The 15,568-nt window shown below is 46.1% G+C and overlaps 1 protein-coding gene across 4 annotated transcripts in view; it reads left to right on the forward strand.

Moving 5' to 3' along the window:
• The window catches only part of LOC123997839 (disintegrin and metalloproteinase domain-containing protein 15-like), a 37,526-nt gene that overhangs the window by 14,124 nt on the left and 7,834 nt on the right, over window positions 1-15,568 (forward strand). For all 4 annotated transcript variants that reach the window (XM_046302434.1, XM_046302436.1, XM_046302435.1 and 1 more), the window contains exons 9-20: window positions 455-624; window positions 780-864; window positions 984-1,132; window positions 1,344-1,521; window positions 2,134-2,226; window positions 2,598-2,793; window positions 8,889-8,997; window positions 9,179-9,374; window positions 9,537-9,614; window positions 9,739-9,850; window positions 12,288-12,447; window positions 13,482-13,596. In XM_046302434.1, coding sequence (XP_046158390.1) covers window positions 455-624; window positions 780-864; window positions 984-1,132; window positions 1,344-1,521; window positions 2,134-2,226; window positions 2,598-2,793; window positions 8,889-8,997; window positions 9,179-9,374; window positions 9,537-9,614; window positions 9,739-9,850; window positions 12,288-12,447; window positions 13,482-13,596 — 1,641 coding nt within the window. The remainder of the gene's footprint in view (window positions 1-454; window positions 625-779; window positions 865-983; window positions 1,133-1,343; window positions 1,522-2,133; window positions 2,227-2,597; window positions 2,794-8,888; window positions 8,998-9,178; window positions 9,375-9,536; window positions 9,615-9,738; window positions 9,851-12,287; window positions 12,448-13,481; window positions 13,597-15,568) is intronic.

Here is a 15,568-nt window from a genome sequence, read left to right on the forward strand (position 1 = left end):
GGGACGGCATCTCACACACAACTCGTCAGTCCTTTTTATGGATGTGCTATTACAGCAGACGACAACACCGGGTTCCACTCCTATCAGCCAAAAGCAAGAAGAAGTCTCCAGTGGGCACACTATCACCAACACTGGACAATTGAGGAGTGGAAAAACATTGCCTGTTGTGTCATGCTGATGGCAGAGTCAGTATTTGGCGTAGGCAGCATGAATCCATTAACGGTACAGGCTGGTGGCAGTGGTGTAATGGTGTGGGAAACGTTTTCCTGGCACACATTAGATCCCTTGATACCAATTGAGAAATGTTTCCATTCCCCAAAGAATTCCAGCTGTTCTGGGGCCAAAGGGAGACCTGACCCGGTACTAGGTGGGTGTACCTAATATACTGGCCGATGTATATTTGTATTATATTTTCATTGGTTTGTCATGGTGGTTCTCCTCTACCCCTCTCTAGTTCTACCGGCCGCTGAGTGTGCGTGTGGCTCTAACTGGGCTGGAGATCTGGAGTGACCAGGATAAGATCCGGGTTGACAAGAGTCCCTCAGACACCCTCAACCGCTTCCTGGAGTGGCGCACCAGAGAGCTGCTGCCCCGCCTGCGCCACGACAATGCTCAGCTCATTATGTGAGTAGTCAAATGGACTTGGTTGAAGGTTATCGTGCCTTTCTCACACCTGTACATTATGGAAGCAGATCCATCCCAAATGCATGAATATACCAGTGGATGGCCTCTTTGTGAAAATAGACTAACTATAACTGTATGTGTTTGATCTGTTCCAGGGGGGAGTCATTTGATGGAACTACAGTGGGAATGGCATCTCAGTCTTCCATGTGCTCCAAGGACCGGTCAGGAGGGGTCAATGTGGTGAGTTAGTTAGCCTCAGTTAGGTTTATCAGTGGAGTAGAGGGGCAACTGCCCCACAATGATAGTATGAGTCTGGTAGTTGACTGACTGTGTGTCTCCCTCTCCCTCTCTGTGTGCAGGATCACCTGGTCAGTGTACTGGGGGTGGCGTCCACCATTGCTCATGAGCTCGGGCACAATTTGGGCATGAATCATGACACGGCCGAACGGCGCTGCCAGTGTCAGAACGAGCCACGCCTGGGAGGCTGCATCATGGAGCCATCTACTGGGTGAGGTGCTATGGGGCTATGGTGGGCTACGTTTGACGTGCATTAGGCCACGCAAAGTCACCAAGCCACGCTAAGTCAATGATGCAAAACAGAAAGGGTCAGTTATGTGCAGCTCAGTTGCCAAGTATTATGTTCATTTTAATGCACTTGTAAGAAGCTCTGGATGAGAGCATCCACTAAATGTCTTGCTCTCTTTGCCCCTCTGACCCAGGTTCATGCCAGGCCAGCTGTTCAGCAGCTGCAGTGCCAGAGACCTGTCCCTCAGCCTGCTCCACGGTGGGGGGATGTGCCTCTTCAACGTGCCCCAGCCTGAGAAACTGCTGGGGGGGCCACGCTGTGGAAACCTCTACGTGGAGAAGGGAGAGGAGTGTGACTGCGGCCTGCTGGATGTATGTTGGACAGTAAATTTGATATTTTTAGGGAGGACAGCATAGCTCACCATAGATGCAGGTTGACATTTATTTTGATGACTCTTGCCCTGGAGGCAGCACTGAGCGGTTTCCTCTAGATGGGCCAGCTGTTAAGTCCAATTTGGCTAAATCATACAAAATGTATGAAAACAAAAATGTGCTTTTTGGTCTTAATTTAAGGTTCAGCGTGAGGTTAGCAGTGTGGTCAGGGTTAAGGTACGGGTTAGGTTTAGGTTTAAAATCTGATTTTATGACTTTGTGGATGTGCCTGCTACTGACCACCCTGCAGAGCTGCCTCCAGGACAAGATTCATCACAATGAACACCAACCTGCCACCATAGATGATAATTCAATGAACAGACTTTATGATTTAGGTCAGGGGTATTCAATCAGGGGGCCCGCGAAAATATATATACATGTATAAATTACACATTTTATTTTGTTATTTCAATGTTTATATTACTAACGTATGATGGGGGTCCATGGGTCGCAGTTTGCCTGGGAGGGGGTCCGTGGAAAGGAAAAGGTTGAAGAGCCCTAACTTTAGGGTTTAGGATGAAATATTAAGTGTCTGTCTCTCTGGATGTCCAGGAGTGTAACGATCCTTGCTGCAACGCCACCACCTGTAAACTGGTTCCAGGGGCCCAGTGTTCCTCTGATGGCATCTGTTGTGACAACTGCAAGGTGGGCAAGCCTCTGCCTCTGTGTCCTTCACTGGACCCTTACTGATACACTCACTCACACACTCATTCAACCTCATCACTGAACACACTACTGAACACCTACATTTAAAATCAGCTCAGGTTGTTAGTATCATATTTATTATAACTATAATTCTATATGTTATAACTCAGATGTTTATGTTCTTGTCTAGTACTGTTCTGTATTTTGTCATGTATTTGTATGTTTTATGTGGACACCAGGAAGAGTAGCTGCTGCATGTGCAATAATCCTAATAAACTAAACTGTTACATGATCTGTCACAAGAAACTGAACAAAGGTCCAAATCATAAACTCCTTTACTGATTTGCTGTCTATTTTCTCCATCTAACCAGCTGCGTACAGGTGGATGGATGTGTCGGCAGCCCCTGGGGGAGTGTGACCTCCCAGAGCACTGCACCGGTGCCTCTCCCTACTGCCCCCCCAACGTGTTCCTGCAGAACGGCGAGCCCTGCGAGGAAGGCTCCTCCTACTGCTACAGCGGTGTCTGCGCCAGCTTCAACACACAGTGCCAGATGTTGTGGGGACCTAGTGAGTTACACTATTGGTGAAATGTTCTGGACCCAATAACCATTTTGATTGATACCACTGTGGGAAGGTAGTGGCTAGTTATTTGGACTTGTTTCAGTACTTTGACCAAGTACTGTAGAACCTCGAGATCTGAACCCCAGAGTTCTGGACTGACTGGTCAGCGGAACTGGAACCTTTTTAAAAGCAACAGAGAATACTTCCCTGGACAAAGGATTCCTACATTTGAAGTCGGAAGTTTACATACACTTAGGTTGGAGTCATTAAAACTTGTTTTTTCAACCACTCCACACATTTCTTGTTAACAAACTATAGTTTTAGCAAGTCGGTTTGGACATCTACTTTGTGCATGACACAAGTAATTTTTTCAACAATTGTTTACAAACAGATGATTTCACTTATAATTCACTGTATCACAATTCCAGTGGGTCTGAAGTGTACATACACTCAGGGGACTGTGCCTTTAACCAGCTTGGAAAATTCCAGAAAATTCCATGATGGCTTTAGAAGCTTCTGATATGCTAATTTACATAATTTGAGTCAATTGGAGGTGTGGATGTATTTAAAGGCCTACCTTCAAACTCAGTGCCTCTTTGCTTGACATCATGACATCTTTGCTTGAAAATCCAAAGAAATCAGCAAGACCTCAGAAAAAAATTTGTAGACCTCAACAAGTCTGGTTCATCCTTGGGAGCAATTTCCAAATGCCTGAAGGTACCACGTTCATCTGTACAAACAATAGTACGCAAGTATAAACACCATGGGACCATGCAGCCGTCATCCCGCTTAGGAAGGAGACGCGTTCTGTCTCCTAGAGATGAATGTACTTTGATGCGAAAAGTGCAAATCAATCCCAGAACAACAGTGAAGGACCTTGTGAAGATACTGGAGGACACAGGTACAAACGTATCTGTATCCACAGTAAAACGAGTCCTATATCGACATAACCTGAAAGGCCGCTCAGCAAAGAAGATGTCACTGCACCAAAACTGCCATAAAATAGCCAGACTACGGTTTGCAACTGCATATGAGGGTAAAGATCATACTTTTTGGGAAAATGTCCTCTGGTCTGATGAAAGAAAAATATAACTGTTTGGCAATAATGGCCATCGTTATGTTTGGAAGAAAAAGTGGGAGGCTTGCAAGCCGAAGAACACCATCCCAACTGTGAAGCACGGAGGTGGCAGCATCGTGTTGTGGGGGTGCTTTCCTGCAGGAGGGACTGGTGCACTTCATAAAATAGATGGCATCATGAAGAGGAAAATGATGTGGATATATTGAAGCAACATCTCAAGACATCTGTCAGGAAGTTAATGCTTGGTTACAAATGGGTCTTCCAAATGGACAATGACCCTAATCATACTTCCAAAGTTGTGGCAAAATGGCTAAAGGACAGCAAAGTCAAGGTATTGGAGTGGCCATCACAAAGCTCTGACCTCAATCCTATAGAACATTTGGGGGCAGAACTGAAAAAGCATGTGTGAGCAAGGAGGCCTACAAACCTGACTCGGTTACACTAGCTCTGTCGGGTGCATTTTGTCCCATTCCTCCTAACTAACTTACATTTACATTACATTTAAGTCATTTAGCAGACGCTCTTATCCAGAGCGACTTACAAATTGGTGCATTCACCTTATGACATCCAGTGGGACAGTCACTTAACAATAGTGCATCTAAAACTTAGGGGGGGGGTGGGGTGAGAGGGATTACTTAACCTATCCTAGGTATTCCTTAAAGAGGTGGGGTTTCAGGTGTCTCCGGAAGGTGGTGATTGACTCCGCTGTCCTGGCGTCGTGAGGGAGTTTGTTCCACCATTGGGGGGCCAGGGCAGCGAACAGTTTTGACTGGGCTGAGCGGGAGCTGTACTTCCTCAGTGGTAGGGAGGCGAGCAGGCCAGAGGTGGATGAACGCAGTGCCCTTGTTTGGGTGTAGGGCCTGATCAGAGCCTGGAGGTACTGAGGTGCCGTTCCCCTCACAGCTCCGTAGGCAAGCACCATGGTCTTGTAGCGGATGCGAGCTTCAACTGGAAGCCAGTGGAGAGAACGGAGGAGCGGGGTGACGTGAGAGAACTTGGGAAGGTTGAACACCAGACGGGCTGCGGCGTTCTGGATGAGTTGAAGGGGTTTAATGGCACAGGCAGGGAGCCCAGCCAACAGCGAAGTAATCCAGACGGGAGATGACAAGTGCCTGGATTAGGACCTGCGCCGCTTCCTGTGTGAGGCAGGGTCGTACTCTGCGGATGTTGTAGAGCATGAACCTACAGGAACGGGCCACCGCCTTGATGTTAGTTGAGAACGACAGGGTGTTGTCCAGGATCACACCAAGGTTCTTGGCGCTCTGGGAGGAGGACACAGTGGAGTTGTCAACCGTGATGGCGAGATCATGGAACGGGCAGTCCTTCCCGGGAGGAAGAGCAGCTCCGTCTTGCCGAGGTTCAGCTTGAGGTGGTGATCCGTCATCCACACTGATATGTCTGCCAGACATGCAGAGATGCGATTCGCCACCTGGTCATCAGAAGGGGGAAAGGAGAAGATTAATTGTGTGTCGTCTGCATAGCAATGATAAGAGAGACCATGTGAGGTTATGACAGAGCCAAGTGACTTGGTGTATAGCGAGAATAGGAGAGGGCCAAGAACAGAGCCCTGGGGGACACCAGTGGTGAGAGCGCGTGGTGAGGAGACAGATTCTCGCCACGCCACCTGGTAGGAGCGACCTGTCAGGTAGGACGCAATCCAAGCGTGGGCCGCGCCGGAGATGCCCAACTCGGAGAGGGTGGAGAGGAGGATCTGATGGTTCACAGTATCGAAGGCAGCCGATAGATCTAGAAGGATGAGAGCAGAGGAGAGAGAGTTAGCTTTAGCAGTGCGGAGCGCCTCCGTGATACAGAGGAGAGCAGTCTCAGTTGAATGACTAGTCTTGAAACCTGACTGATTTGGATCAAGAAGGTCATTCAGAGAGAGATAGCGGGAGAGCTGGCCAAGGACGGCACGTTCAAGAGTTTTGGAGAGAAAAGAAAGAAGGGATACTGGTCTGTAATTGTTGACATCGGAGGGATCGAGTGTAGGTTTTTTCAGAAGGGGTGCAACTCTCGCTCTCTTGAAGACGGAAGGGACGTAGCCAACGGTCAGGGATGAGTTGATGAGCGAGGTGAGGTAAGGGAGAAGGTCTCCGGAAATGGTCTGGAGAAGAGAGGAGGGGATAGGGTCAAGCGGGCAGGTTGTTGGGCGGCCGGCCGTCACAAGACGCGAGATTTCATCTGGAGAGAGAGGGGAGAAAGAGGTCAGAGCATAGGGTAGGGCAGTGTGAGCAGAACCAGCGGTGTCGTTTGACTTAGCAAACGAGGATCGGATGTCGTCGACCTTCTTTTCAAAATGGTTGACGAAGTCATCTGCAGAGAGGGAGGAGGGGGGGGAGGGGGCGCGAGGATTCAGGAGGGAGGAGAAGGTGGCAAAGAGCTTCCTAGGGTTAGAGGCAGAAGCTTGGAATTTAGCGTGGTAGAAAGTGGCTTTAGCAGCAGAGACAGAGGAGGAAAATGTAGAGAGGAGGGAGTGAAAGGATGCCAGGTCCGCAGGGAGGCGGTTTTCCTCCATTTCCGCTCGGCTGCCCGGAGCCCTGTTCTGTGAGCTCGCAATGAGTCATCGAGCCACGGAGCGGGAGGGGAGGACCGAGCCGGCCTGGAGGATAGGGGACATAGAGAGTCAAGGGATGCAGAGAGGGAGGAGAGGAGGGTTGAGGAGGCAGAATCAGGAGATAGGTGGGAGAAGGTTTGAGCGGAGGGAAGAGATGATAGGATGGAAGAGGAGAGAGTAGCGGGGGAGAGAGAGCGAAGGTTGGGACGGGCGATACCATCCGAGTAGGGGCAGTGTGGGAGGTGTTGGATGAGAGCGAGAGGGAAAAGGATACAAGGCAGTGGTCGGAGACTTGGAGGAGTTGCAATGAGGTTAGTGGAAGAACAGCATCTAGTAAAGATGAGGTCGAGCGTATTGCCTGCCTTGTGAGTAGGGGGAAGGTGAGAGGGTGAGGTCAAAAGAGGAGAGGAGTGGAAAGAAGGAGGCAGAGAGGAAAGAGTCAAAGGTAGACGTGGGGAGGTTAAAGTCGCCCAGAACTGTGAGAGGTGAGCCGTCCTCAGGAAAGGAGCTTATCAAGGCATCAAGCTCATTGATGAACTCTCCGAGGGAACCTGGAGGGCGATAAATGATAAGGATGTTAAGCTTGAAAGGGCTAGTGACTGTGACAGCATGGAATTCAAAGGAGGCGATAGACAGATGGGTAAGGGGAGAAAGAGAGAATGACCACTTGGGAGAGATGAGGATCCCGGTGCCACCACCCCGCTGACCAGACGCTCTCGGGGTGTGCGAGAACACGTGGGCGGACGAAGAGAGAGCAGTAGGAGTAGCAGTGTTGTCTGTGGTGATCCATGTTTCCGTCAGGGCCAAGAAGTCGAGGGACTGGAGGGAGGCATGGGCTGAGATGAACTCTGCCTTGTTGACCGCAGATTGGCAGTTCCAGAGGCTACCGGAGACCTGGAACTCCACGTGGGTCGTGCGCGCTGGGACCACCAGAGTAGGGTGGCCGCGGCCACGCGGTGAGGAGCGTTTGTATGGTCTGTGCAGAGAGGAGAGAACAGGGATAAACCGACACATAGTTGACAGGCTACAGAAGAGGCTACGCTAATGCAAAGGAGATTGGAATGACAAGTGGACTACACGTCTCGAATGTTCAGAAAGTTAAGCTACGTAGCAAGAATCTTATTGACTAAAATGATTAAAATGATACAGTACTGCTGAAGTAGGCCAGCTGGCAGTGGGTGCGTTGTTGACACTACACTAATCAAGTCGTTCCGTTGAGTGTAATAGTTTCTGCAGTGTTGAAATTCGGGGCTAGCAGGCTAGCTAGCAGTGTTGTTTACGTTACGTTGCGTTAAAAGAACGACAATAGATGGCTAGCGAACCTAGAAAATCGCTCTAGACTACACAATTATCTTTGATACAAAGACGGCTATGTAGCTAGCTAAGTAGCTAGCTACGATCAAACAAATCAAACCGTTGTACTGTAATGAAAATGAAGTGAAAATGTGATACAACCTGTGAATGCGACCGGGTAGTTGAGTTCTATACAGAAGACGTTGGCTAGCGTTGGCTAGCTGTTGGCTAGCTAGCAGAGTCACCTACGTTAAGGACGACAAATAGCTGGCTAGCTAACCTCGGTAAATTAAGATAATCACTCTAAGACTACACACTCTAAACCTAAACAACACAATTATCTTGGATACGATGATACGATGATACGAAGACAGCAAAGACAGCTATGTAGCTAGCTGACACTAAACTAATCAAGTCGTTCAGTTGAGTGTAACAGTTTCTCCAGTGCAGCTAATCAGTGGACGTTAGCTAGCTGGCTAGTGAAGACTAGTGAAGACTACGTTAGGACGGCGAAATACGATAATTACGCAATTATCTTTTGATACAAAGACGGCTATGTAGCTAGCTGAGAAGAAATTGCTAAGATAAGACAAATCAAACCGTTGTGATATAATGAGATATAATGAAAAAGTTATACTACCCGTTGGAGCGACGTGCAGATGCGACCACTCGCTCCAACCGGAACCGGAACTTTGTGGGAAACTTATTGTGGGAAGCATGTGGAAGGCTACCCGAAAACATTTGACCCAGGTTTAACAATTTCAAGGCAATGCTACCAAATACTAATTGAGTGCATGTAAACTTCTGACCCACTGGGAATGTGATGAAAGAAATAAAAGCTGAAATAAATCATTCTCTCTACTTTTATTCTGACATTTCACATTCTTAAAATAAAGTGGTGATCCTAACTGACCTAAGACAGGGAATTTCTATTAGGATTAAACGTCAGGAATTGTGATAAACTGAGTTTAAATGTATTTGACAAAGGTGTGTGTATACTTCCAGCTTCAACTGTATATATAATGTCACTACTAGTGATTGAAGAAACTGTTTTGGCGAGTTATGTGTTGGAGAATTGAGATTGGCTCATAAACTCAGGAGGCAGTGTTGTTCAGACACTTTTACTGTATGATTTTTGAGACAATTATGATTGTTTAAACTTCCTTTTCTTTTCAGATTCCACAAGGGCTCCGTCTGTCTGCTTTTCCTCCGTCAACAAACAGGGCAACAAATACGGCAACTGTGGCCAGATGCCAAACGGAACCTACATCCCCTGCCCTAGCAAGTAGGTTCCATGTTCATTAGGGCACATCGTAGCAAATTGTTTTGCAACAGACAACAAAATGAGCATATTTTATTGGACAAGTTAATGTAGTCCTGCCTTGTTTCAGTTCTTATTCTTCAATTTGATGCCTAATGAACACTTCTATATATAGAACTGTTGCTCTGACTGTCTGACTTTTCAGAGATGTGCATTGTGGGAGGCTCCAGTGCCAGGGAGGCAACGACCGTCCGTTGCTAGGCACCAGCGCTGAGATCCTGACCACCAAAGTAAAATTTAACTATAGCGACTTTGTCTGCCGGGGAACCTACTTCCACCTTGGCGATGACGTCTCCGACCCTGCCATGGTGGCACAGGGCACCGCGTGTGGTCTTGGCAAGGTGGGCATTTCCTCAACTATAGAAATACAATGCAAGATACTTCTGTTTTTGTGGAATGGGTCATTTGACCTTTTGGAATAGGAGAGGTTTTCTGTGTTGTTATCTGAGTTTACGTAAATATCTAAAATGATGATTGGTTTTACTGACCATGTTGTGGTCCAGGCCTGTTGGAACCAGCGGTGTCAGGATGTGTCTTTGTTCGCCGTTGACGATTGTCAGAGCAAATGCAACGGACACGGGGTGAGCAAACCGGCTGCCTGTCTCCCCTTATAGGAGTTATATTGTATCGCTCACAATGGACTGGCTCATACTGTTGATGTTAAATGAATAATATGGCTCAATATCCTCTCTCTGACATTGCCAGGTGTGCAACAGCAATAAGAACTGCCACTGTGACGTGGGTTGGGCTCCTCCAGACTGTAGGTCCACGGGCCATGGAGGCAGTGTGGACAGTGGCCCTGCAAGAGCACCTAGAGGTACCTCACCATTCCTCTGTTAATGCACAACTTGACTGCACTCATAGATATACACTCAAATCAAATGTATTTATAAAGCCCTTCTTACATCAAGTGCTGCACAGAAACACAGCCTAAAACACCAAACAGCAAGCAATGCAGGTGTAGAAGCATGGTGGCTAGCACAAACTCCCTAGAAAGGCCAGAACCTAGGAAGAAACCTAGAGAGGAACCAGGCTATGAGGGGTGGCCAGTCCTCTTCTGGCTGTGTCAGGTGGAGATTATAACAGAATATAGCCAATATGTTCAAATGTTCATAGATGACCAGCAGGGTCAAATAATAATAATCATAGTGGTTGTTGAGGGTGCAACAGGTCTGCACCTCAGGAGTACATGTCAGTTGGCTTTTCATAGCCGATCATTGAGAGTATCTCTACCGTTCCTGCTGTCTCTAGAGAATTGAAAACCGCAGGTCTGGGACAGGTAGCACGTCCGGTGAACAGGTCTGTGTTCCATAGCTGCAGGCGGAACAGTTGAAACTGGAGCAGCAGCACGGCGAGGTGGACTGGGGACAGCAAGGAGACATCAGGCCAGGTAGTCCTGAGGCATGGTCCTAGGGCTCAGGTCCTGTGTGTGTGTGTGTGTGTGTGTGTGTGTGTGTGTGTGTGTGTGTGTGTGTGTGTGTGTGTGTGTGTGTGTGTGTGTGTGTGTGTGTGTGTGTGTGTGTGTGTGTGTGTGTGTGTGTGTGTGTGTGTGTGTGTGTGTGTGTGTGTGTGTGTGTGTGTGTGTGAGCATACTTAAATTCACACAGGGCACTGGATAAGACAGGAGAAATACTCCAGATAACAGACTGATCCTAGCTCCCCGAGACAAACTACTGCAGCATAAGTACTGGAGGCTGAGACGGGAGGGGTTGGGAGACACTGTGGCCCCATCTGACGATACACCCGGACAGGGCCAAACAGACAGGATATAACCCCACCCACTTTGCCAAAGCACAGTCCCCACACCACTAGAGGGATATCTTCAACCACCAACTTACCTTCCTGAGACAAGGCCGAGTGTAGCCTACAAAGATCTCCGCCACGGCACAACCCAAGGGGGGCGCCAACCCCGACAGTAAGATCACGTCAGTGACTCAACCCACTCAAGTGACACACCCCTCCTAGGGACGGCATGGAAGAGCACCAGTAAGCCAGTGACTCAGCCCCTGTATTAGGGTGAGAGGCAGAGAATCCCAGTGGAGGGAACCGGCTAGGGTGGTTCGTTGCTCCAGTGCCTTTCCGTTCACCTTCACACTCCTGGGCCAGACTACACTCAATCATAGCACCTACTGAAGAGATGAGTCTTCAATAAAGACTTAAAGGTTGAGACCAAGTCTGCATCTCTCACATGGGTAGGCAGACCATTCCATAAAAATGGAGCCCTATAGGAGAAAGCCCTGCCTCCAGCTGTTTGCTTAGAAATTATAGGGACAATTAGAAGACCTGCGTCTTGTGGCCGTAGTGTACGTGTAGGTATATACGGCAGGACCAAATTCGGAAAGATAGGTAGGAGAAAGCCCTGCCTCCAGCTGTTTGCTTAGAAATTCTAGGGACAGTTAGGAGGCCTGCATCTTGTGACCATAGCGTACGTGTAGGTATGTACGGCAGGACCAAATTCGGAAAGATAGGTAGGAGCAAGCCCTTGTAATGCTTTGTAGGTTAGCAGTAAAACCTTGAAATCAGCCCTTGCCTTAACAGGAAGCCAGTGTAGAGAGGCTAGCACTGGAATAATATGATCCAATCTTTTGGTTCTAGTCAAGATTCTAGCAGCCGTGTTTAGCACTTACTGAAGTTTATTGAGTGCTTTATCTGGGTAGCCAGAAAGTAGAGCATTGCAGTAGTCTAACCTAGAAGTGACAAAAACATGGATACATTTTTCTGCATCATTTTTGGTCAGAAAGTTTCTGATTTTTGCAATGTTACGTAGATGGGAAAAAAGCTGTCCTTGAAACAGTCTTGATATGTTCTTCAAAAGAGAGATCAGGGTCCAGAGTAACGCCGAGGTCCTTCACAGTATTATTTGAGACGACCGTACATCCATCAAGATTAATTGTCAGGTTCAACAGAATATCTCTTTGTTTCTTGGGACCTAGAACAAGCATCTCTGTTTTGTCCGAGTCCAGCCATCCACTTCCTTATGTCTGAAACACAGGCTTCCATTGAGGGCAATTTTGGGGCTTCACCATGTTTCATCGAAATGTGTGTCATCCGCATAGCAGTGAATGTTAACATTGTTTCCGAATGACATCACCAAGAGGTAAAATATATAGTGAAAACACTCCTTATCTTAATCAAATCCTGGAGAAATTGGAACACCGTATCAATAAAACTAGGATGAAATAAGTAACCTGCACCCAGCTTTAATTCTATGTCTGCCATGATAACCAAGAACACAATATTTTCTGTATCTCCAGGATCTGACCCGGCACGTGTGGCCTTGCTGGTCATCTTCCTCTTCGTCCTGCCAGTGGTTCTCCTCTTCCTCGCCCTGCGTTTCCCCCGGTGTCACCGCAACCTACCCTGTCTGGGCACTACCAGCCTCTTCCACAAGGGCACCGGACGCCAACAGAGCCGGTGAGAGCCCTGACCCAGGGGACACCAGCTATGTGTTCACATATTAGTTACAGTGGTTATATAGTATGTATATGTTTGCGCAGTGCAGACATCCGCTATCAGTATGGACAGAATTACGGCCATAGTGTTTCTTTAATAGTTATAATGGAATGAAAGGGGCTATATCCAGCTAGAGTATGTGCAAGTTTGAATTGGACATGCACAAGGTTTATCTTGCACTTTATCACTCAATGAAGGTCAGAGTTAACTGTGTTTTTCCCTACCCATGATTCAATGGGGTCAGTGTGGCCCATAGTGAGAAGTGGGGCTTGGTGTTTGATGCGGAACAGGCTAAAAGGTACTAAATGTTAAGGGTAGAATAAAGCCATGGAATTAGTTCTGGGCTGTTGTCTTTATGACGAATTGTTACTGAAGTGCAACGTTAATACGTAGTGATCCATATAACACCCAAGAGTCTCTCTAGTTTGCAAAAATATCTGAACTTTGGTCCATATTAAAATAACTCACTATAATCTAAAGAGAGTGACTCAATTTGATTGATCAGTTTTAGTTCAACAGGTGTTTTTTGACTAAACAGCTCCGATACTAGCGATGCACTTTAAGTAGGATATAACGACAAACTAAATGCTACGAAGACTTTGGAAAACTCACCCCAGTTCCCCATTTCTTCAATGTTTTATATAAGACTCCTTTAGAGCCGGTTTCGAGGATAGTGATGGTGACCATTCTTGAGTCTCAGTTCTATAAGCTTATTTTGAGCGTTACTTCTGTCAACCTCATTTCTACTAATACTGTAACACTGCAATGACCTCTGACTCTTCAGAACCAGATTATTCCCCTAGGTTGTAATATCATGTATACCAGCGTATTGTAACCAAACACCCATTCTTTGAGGGTTCGACCAGTGTTCTAGAGAAACATCATTCTTATCTCTTATGGCAGTTCTCAGCTTACTATTTGTAACGCTTTAGCACCACCATTATTGAAATTGTGGTATGAACTTTGTTAATGTGTGAGTGTGTGCTGTCTCCCAGGACCCCGGCCACAGAGCGAGTGGATGCTCGTAACGGGGAGCAGGTCCAACCACTGAGGTACCACTGGAGCCGCCAGAGTGACATCCAAATGACCCCGTCTCCGACTTCTAACAAGGTACCAAGATGACCCAGCCTTGCCTTCCCTGGCTCTCACTCAAAGTTTTTCCACCTATACTGTTCCTATGTGCCCCTTGTTACTGGTACATGGAATCGATAACACTGACTTTGTTGTAATAATATTAGTTATACTACCGTTTACTGTAGAATTCTGTAGTAAACTGTAGGATAGGGATTAACATGGGTAACCGAGATCCCTTAACTGACCCAGGAACACACATTTCCCGAAAATATTAAATGACAAGACCTGAAAAATTACAAAAAAAATTCCCAATGTCGGCACTAATACAATTCCACAAAATACACAACATGTGCAGCAAAATATTTAATAGCATATTATCCAAACAGGTTGCCGCATGGTAGCCTTTAGTCTAGCGTATTTACTTCACACAAAGTTGCCATAAATTCAAAGTAAACGCATAATTGCCACTACTGAACTGCACACATGACCCGAATGCAGTTAACGAACCCTACAGGAAACTCCTACAGCTGTCATTGTGACTCTTCAGACATTCACAAATTTGATAGGCCTATGCACAATTTAGTCACAGACATGAAGTCTGTGGGTAGGCATGAGGGAAAATTATATCTTCTCCTGTACGAATGCCTAGGCTATTTTCTTATCCAAAATCCTGACTCCTGTCTTGCATGAAAATTCCTAACTTTATTCTGTAATCCATAGGTTGCATTATCAAAGCATGTCTCTGGTCTATGCATGTCAAACTACCGCTATCACATTTCCCCTGCTTCTGTGCTTCTGTGCTCTGTCTCAGACTTTCTGCCCATAGTATGCTCAACTAACAATATGGATATTTTGAAAACGGGTGTTCTTTGTTAAGATACTTTGATATTTAAACTATGTCCACTCTTCATCTCCCTATTATTCATGAGCTGATCTGCTGTCTGTATAATCATCAACTCCATTTTTGCCAAATATAGGAGATACTCTATCATTCGTTGAAGGTTATCTAGCAAGATTAGCCACTTTAGTCACTTTACTTTTGTTTGACTGCCATTAAAGTTTGTTTGATTATACATCTCAATGCTTTGGGTGCGCTCTGTGCGACCTGACATTTGCTGAATTAATTGAGGGAACATAAGGCTCAGAATTTATGAATGGCCTGTTTCACAATTCACAACAATGTCATTGGCGATCAAAGATCAAAGACAGACTCTATAATGACTAAATATATTTAATTTTCTCTGAAATCTTTACTCTCTTATTTGGGGAGAACCCTGGCATAGTGACCATATCTTGGCTTTAAACTCTTTAAATGGGCAGGTACCGGTGCGGTGCAGAACTTTTGGGATAAATATTAATTATTCGAGGGTATTGAAACTTGTCTTGAAAATATTAATCCTTACTGCTGAATACTATACTACACACTACTATTCCCCTCGATCGTGTAGTGCTTACTATAGAAATCTGTAGTGTACTGTAGAATACTATACTACACACTGTAGTATACCTTAATCATGTGTTGTAGTTACTATAGAATTTCTACCTACTGGTTATGTAAGTGTTTTAGTAGGAGAAAAGTGAAAGCAGCCAATTCTATGTCAAAGATAATAAAACAAAAATACTATAGTAAAGATTATAGTATTTTAGGCTTGGGTAGTATACTGTATACTGGGGTATTTGGAAATAGCCACGGGATGCTTTTTCAATACTGTCAATATCAATGAAACTATTTCATACATTTTTTAAATACTTTGAATATTTGTAGCTACTTTTTAAGTAAAGTACCTGCAGTCAACTTGTGCAATATGTTAGGAGATAAAGAAGATTGCGTTCTTCATTTCACCTGTCACGTTATTTTTAACGGTAGTCGGTAGTCCCTAATCACATGGTGTTTGTCTACAAGCACACAAAAGACCGGTACCTTGTGAGTCACTCACTGTTGCGCAGCACATACCGGGTGATCTAGTTACAGTATGGAATTCATCACTAAATGTTTGACAGCTAGATA

The sequence above is a fragment of the Oncorhynchus gorbuscha genome, linkage group LG15 (genome assembly GCF_021184085.1).
Source record: "Oncorhynchus gorbuscha isolate QuinsamMale2020 ecotype Even-year linkage group LG15, OgorEven_v1.0, whole genome shotgun sequence".
In the NCBI taxonomy this organism is placed as follows: Eukaryota; Metazoa; Chordata; class Actinopteri; order Salmoniformes; family Salmonidae; genus Oncorhynchus; species Oncorhynchus gorbuscha.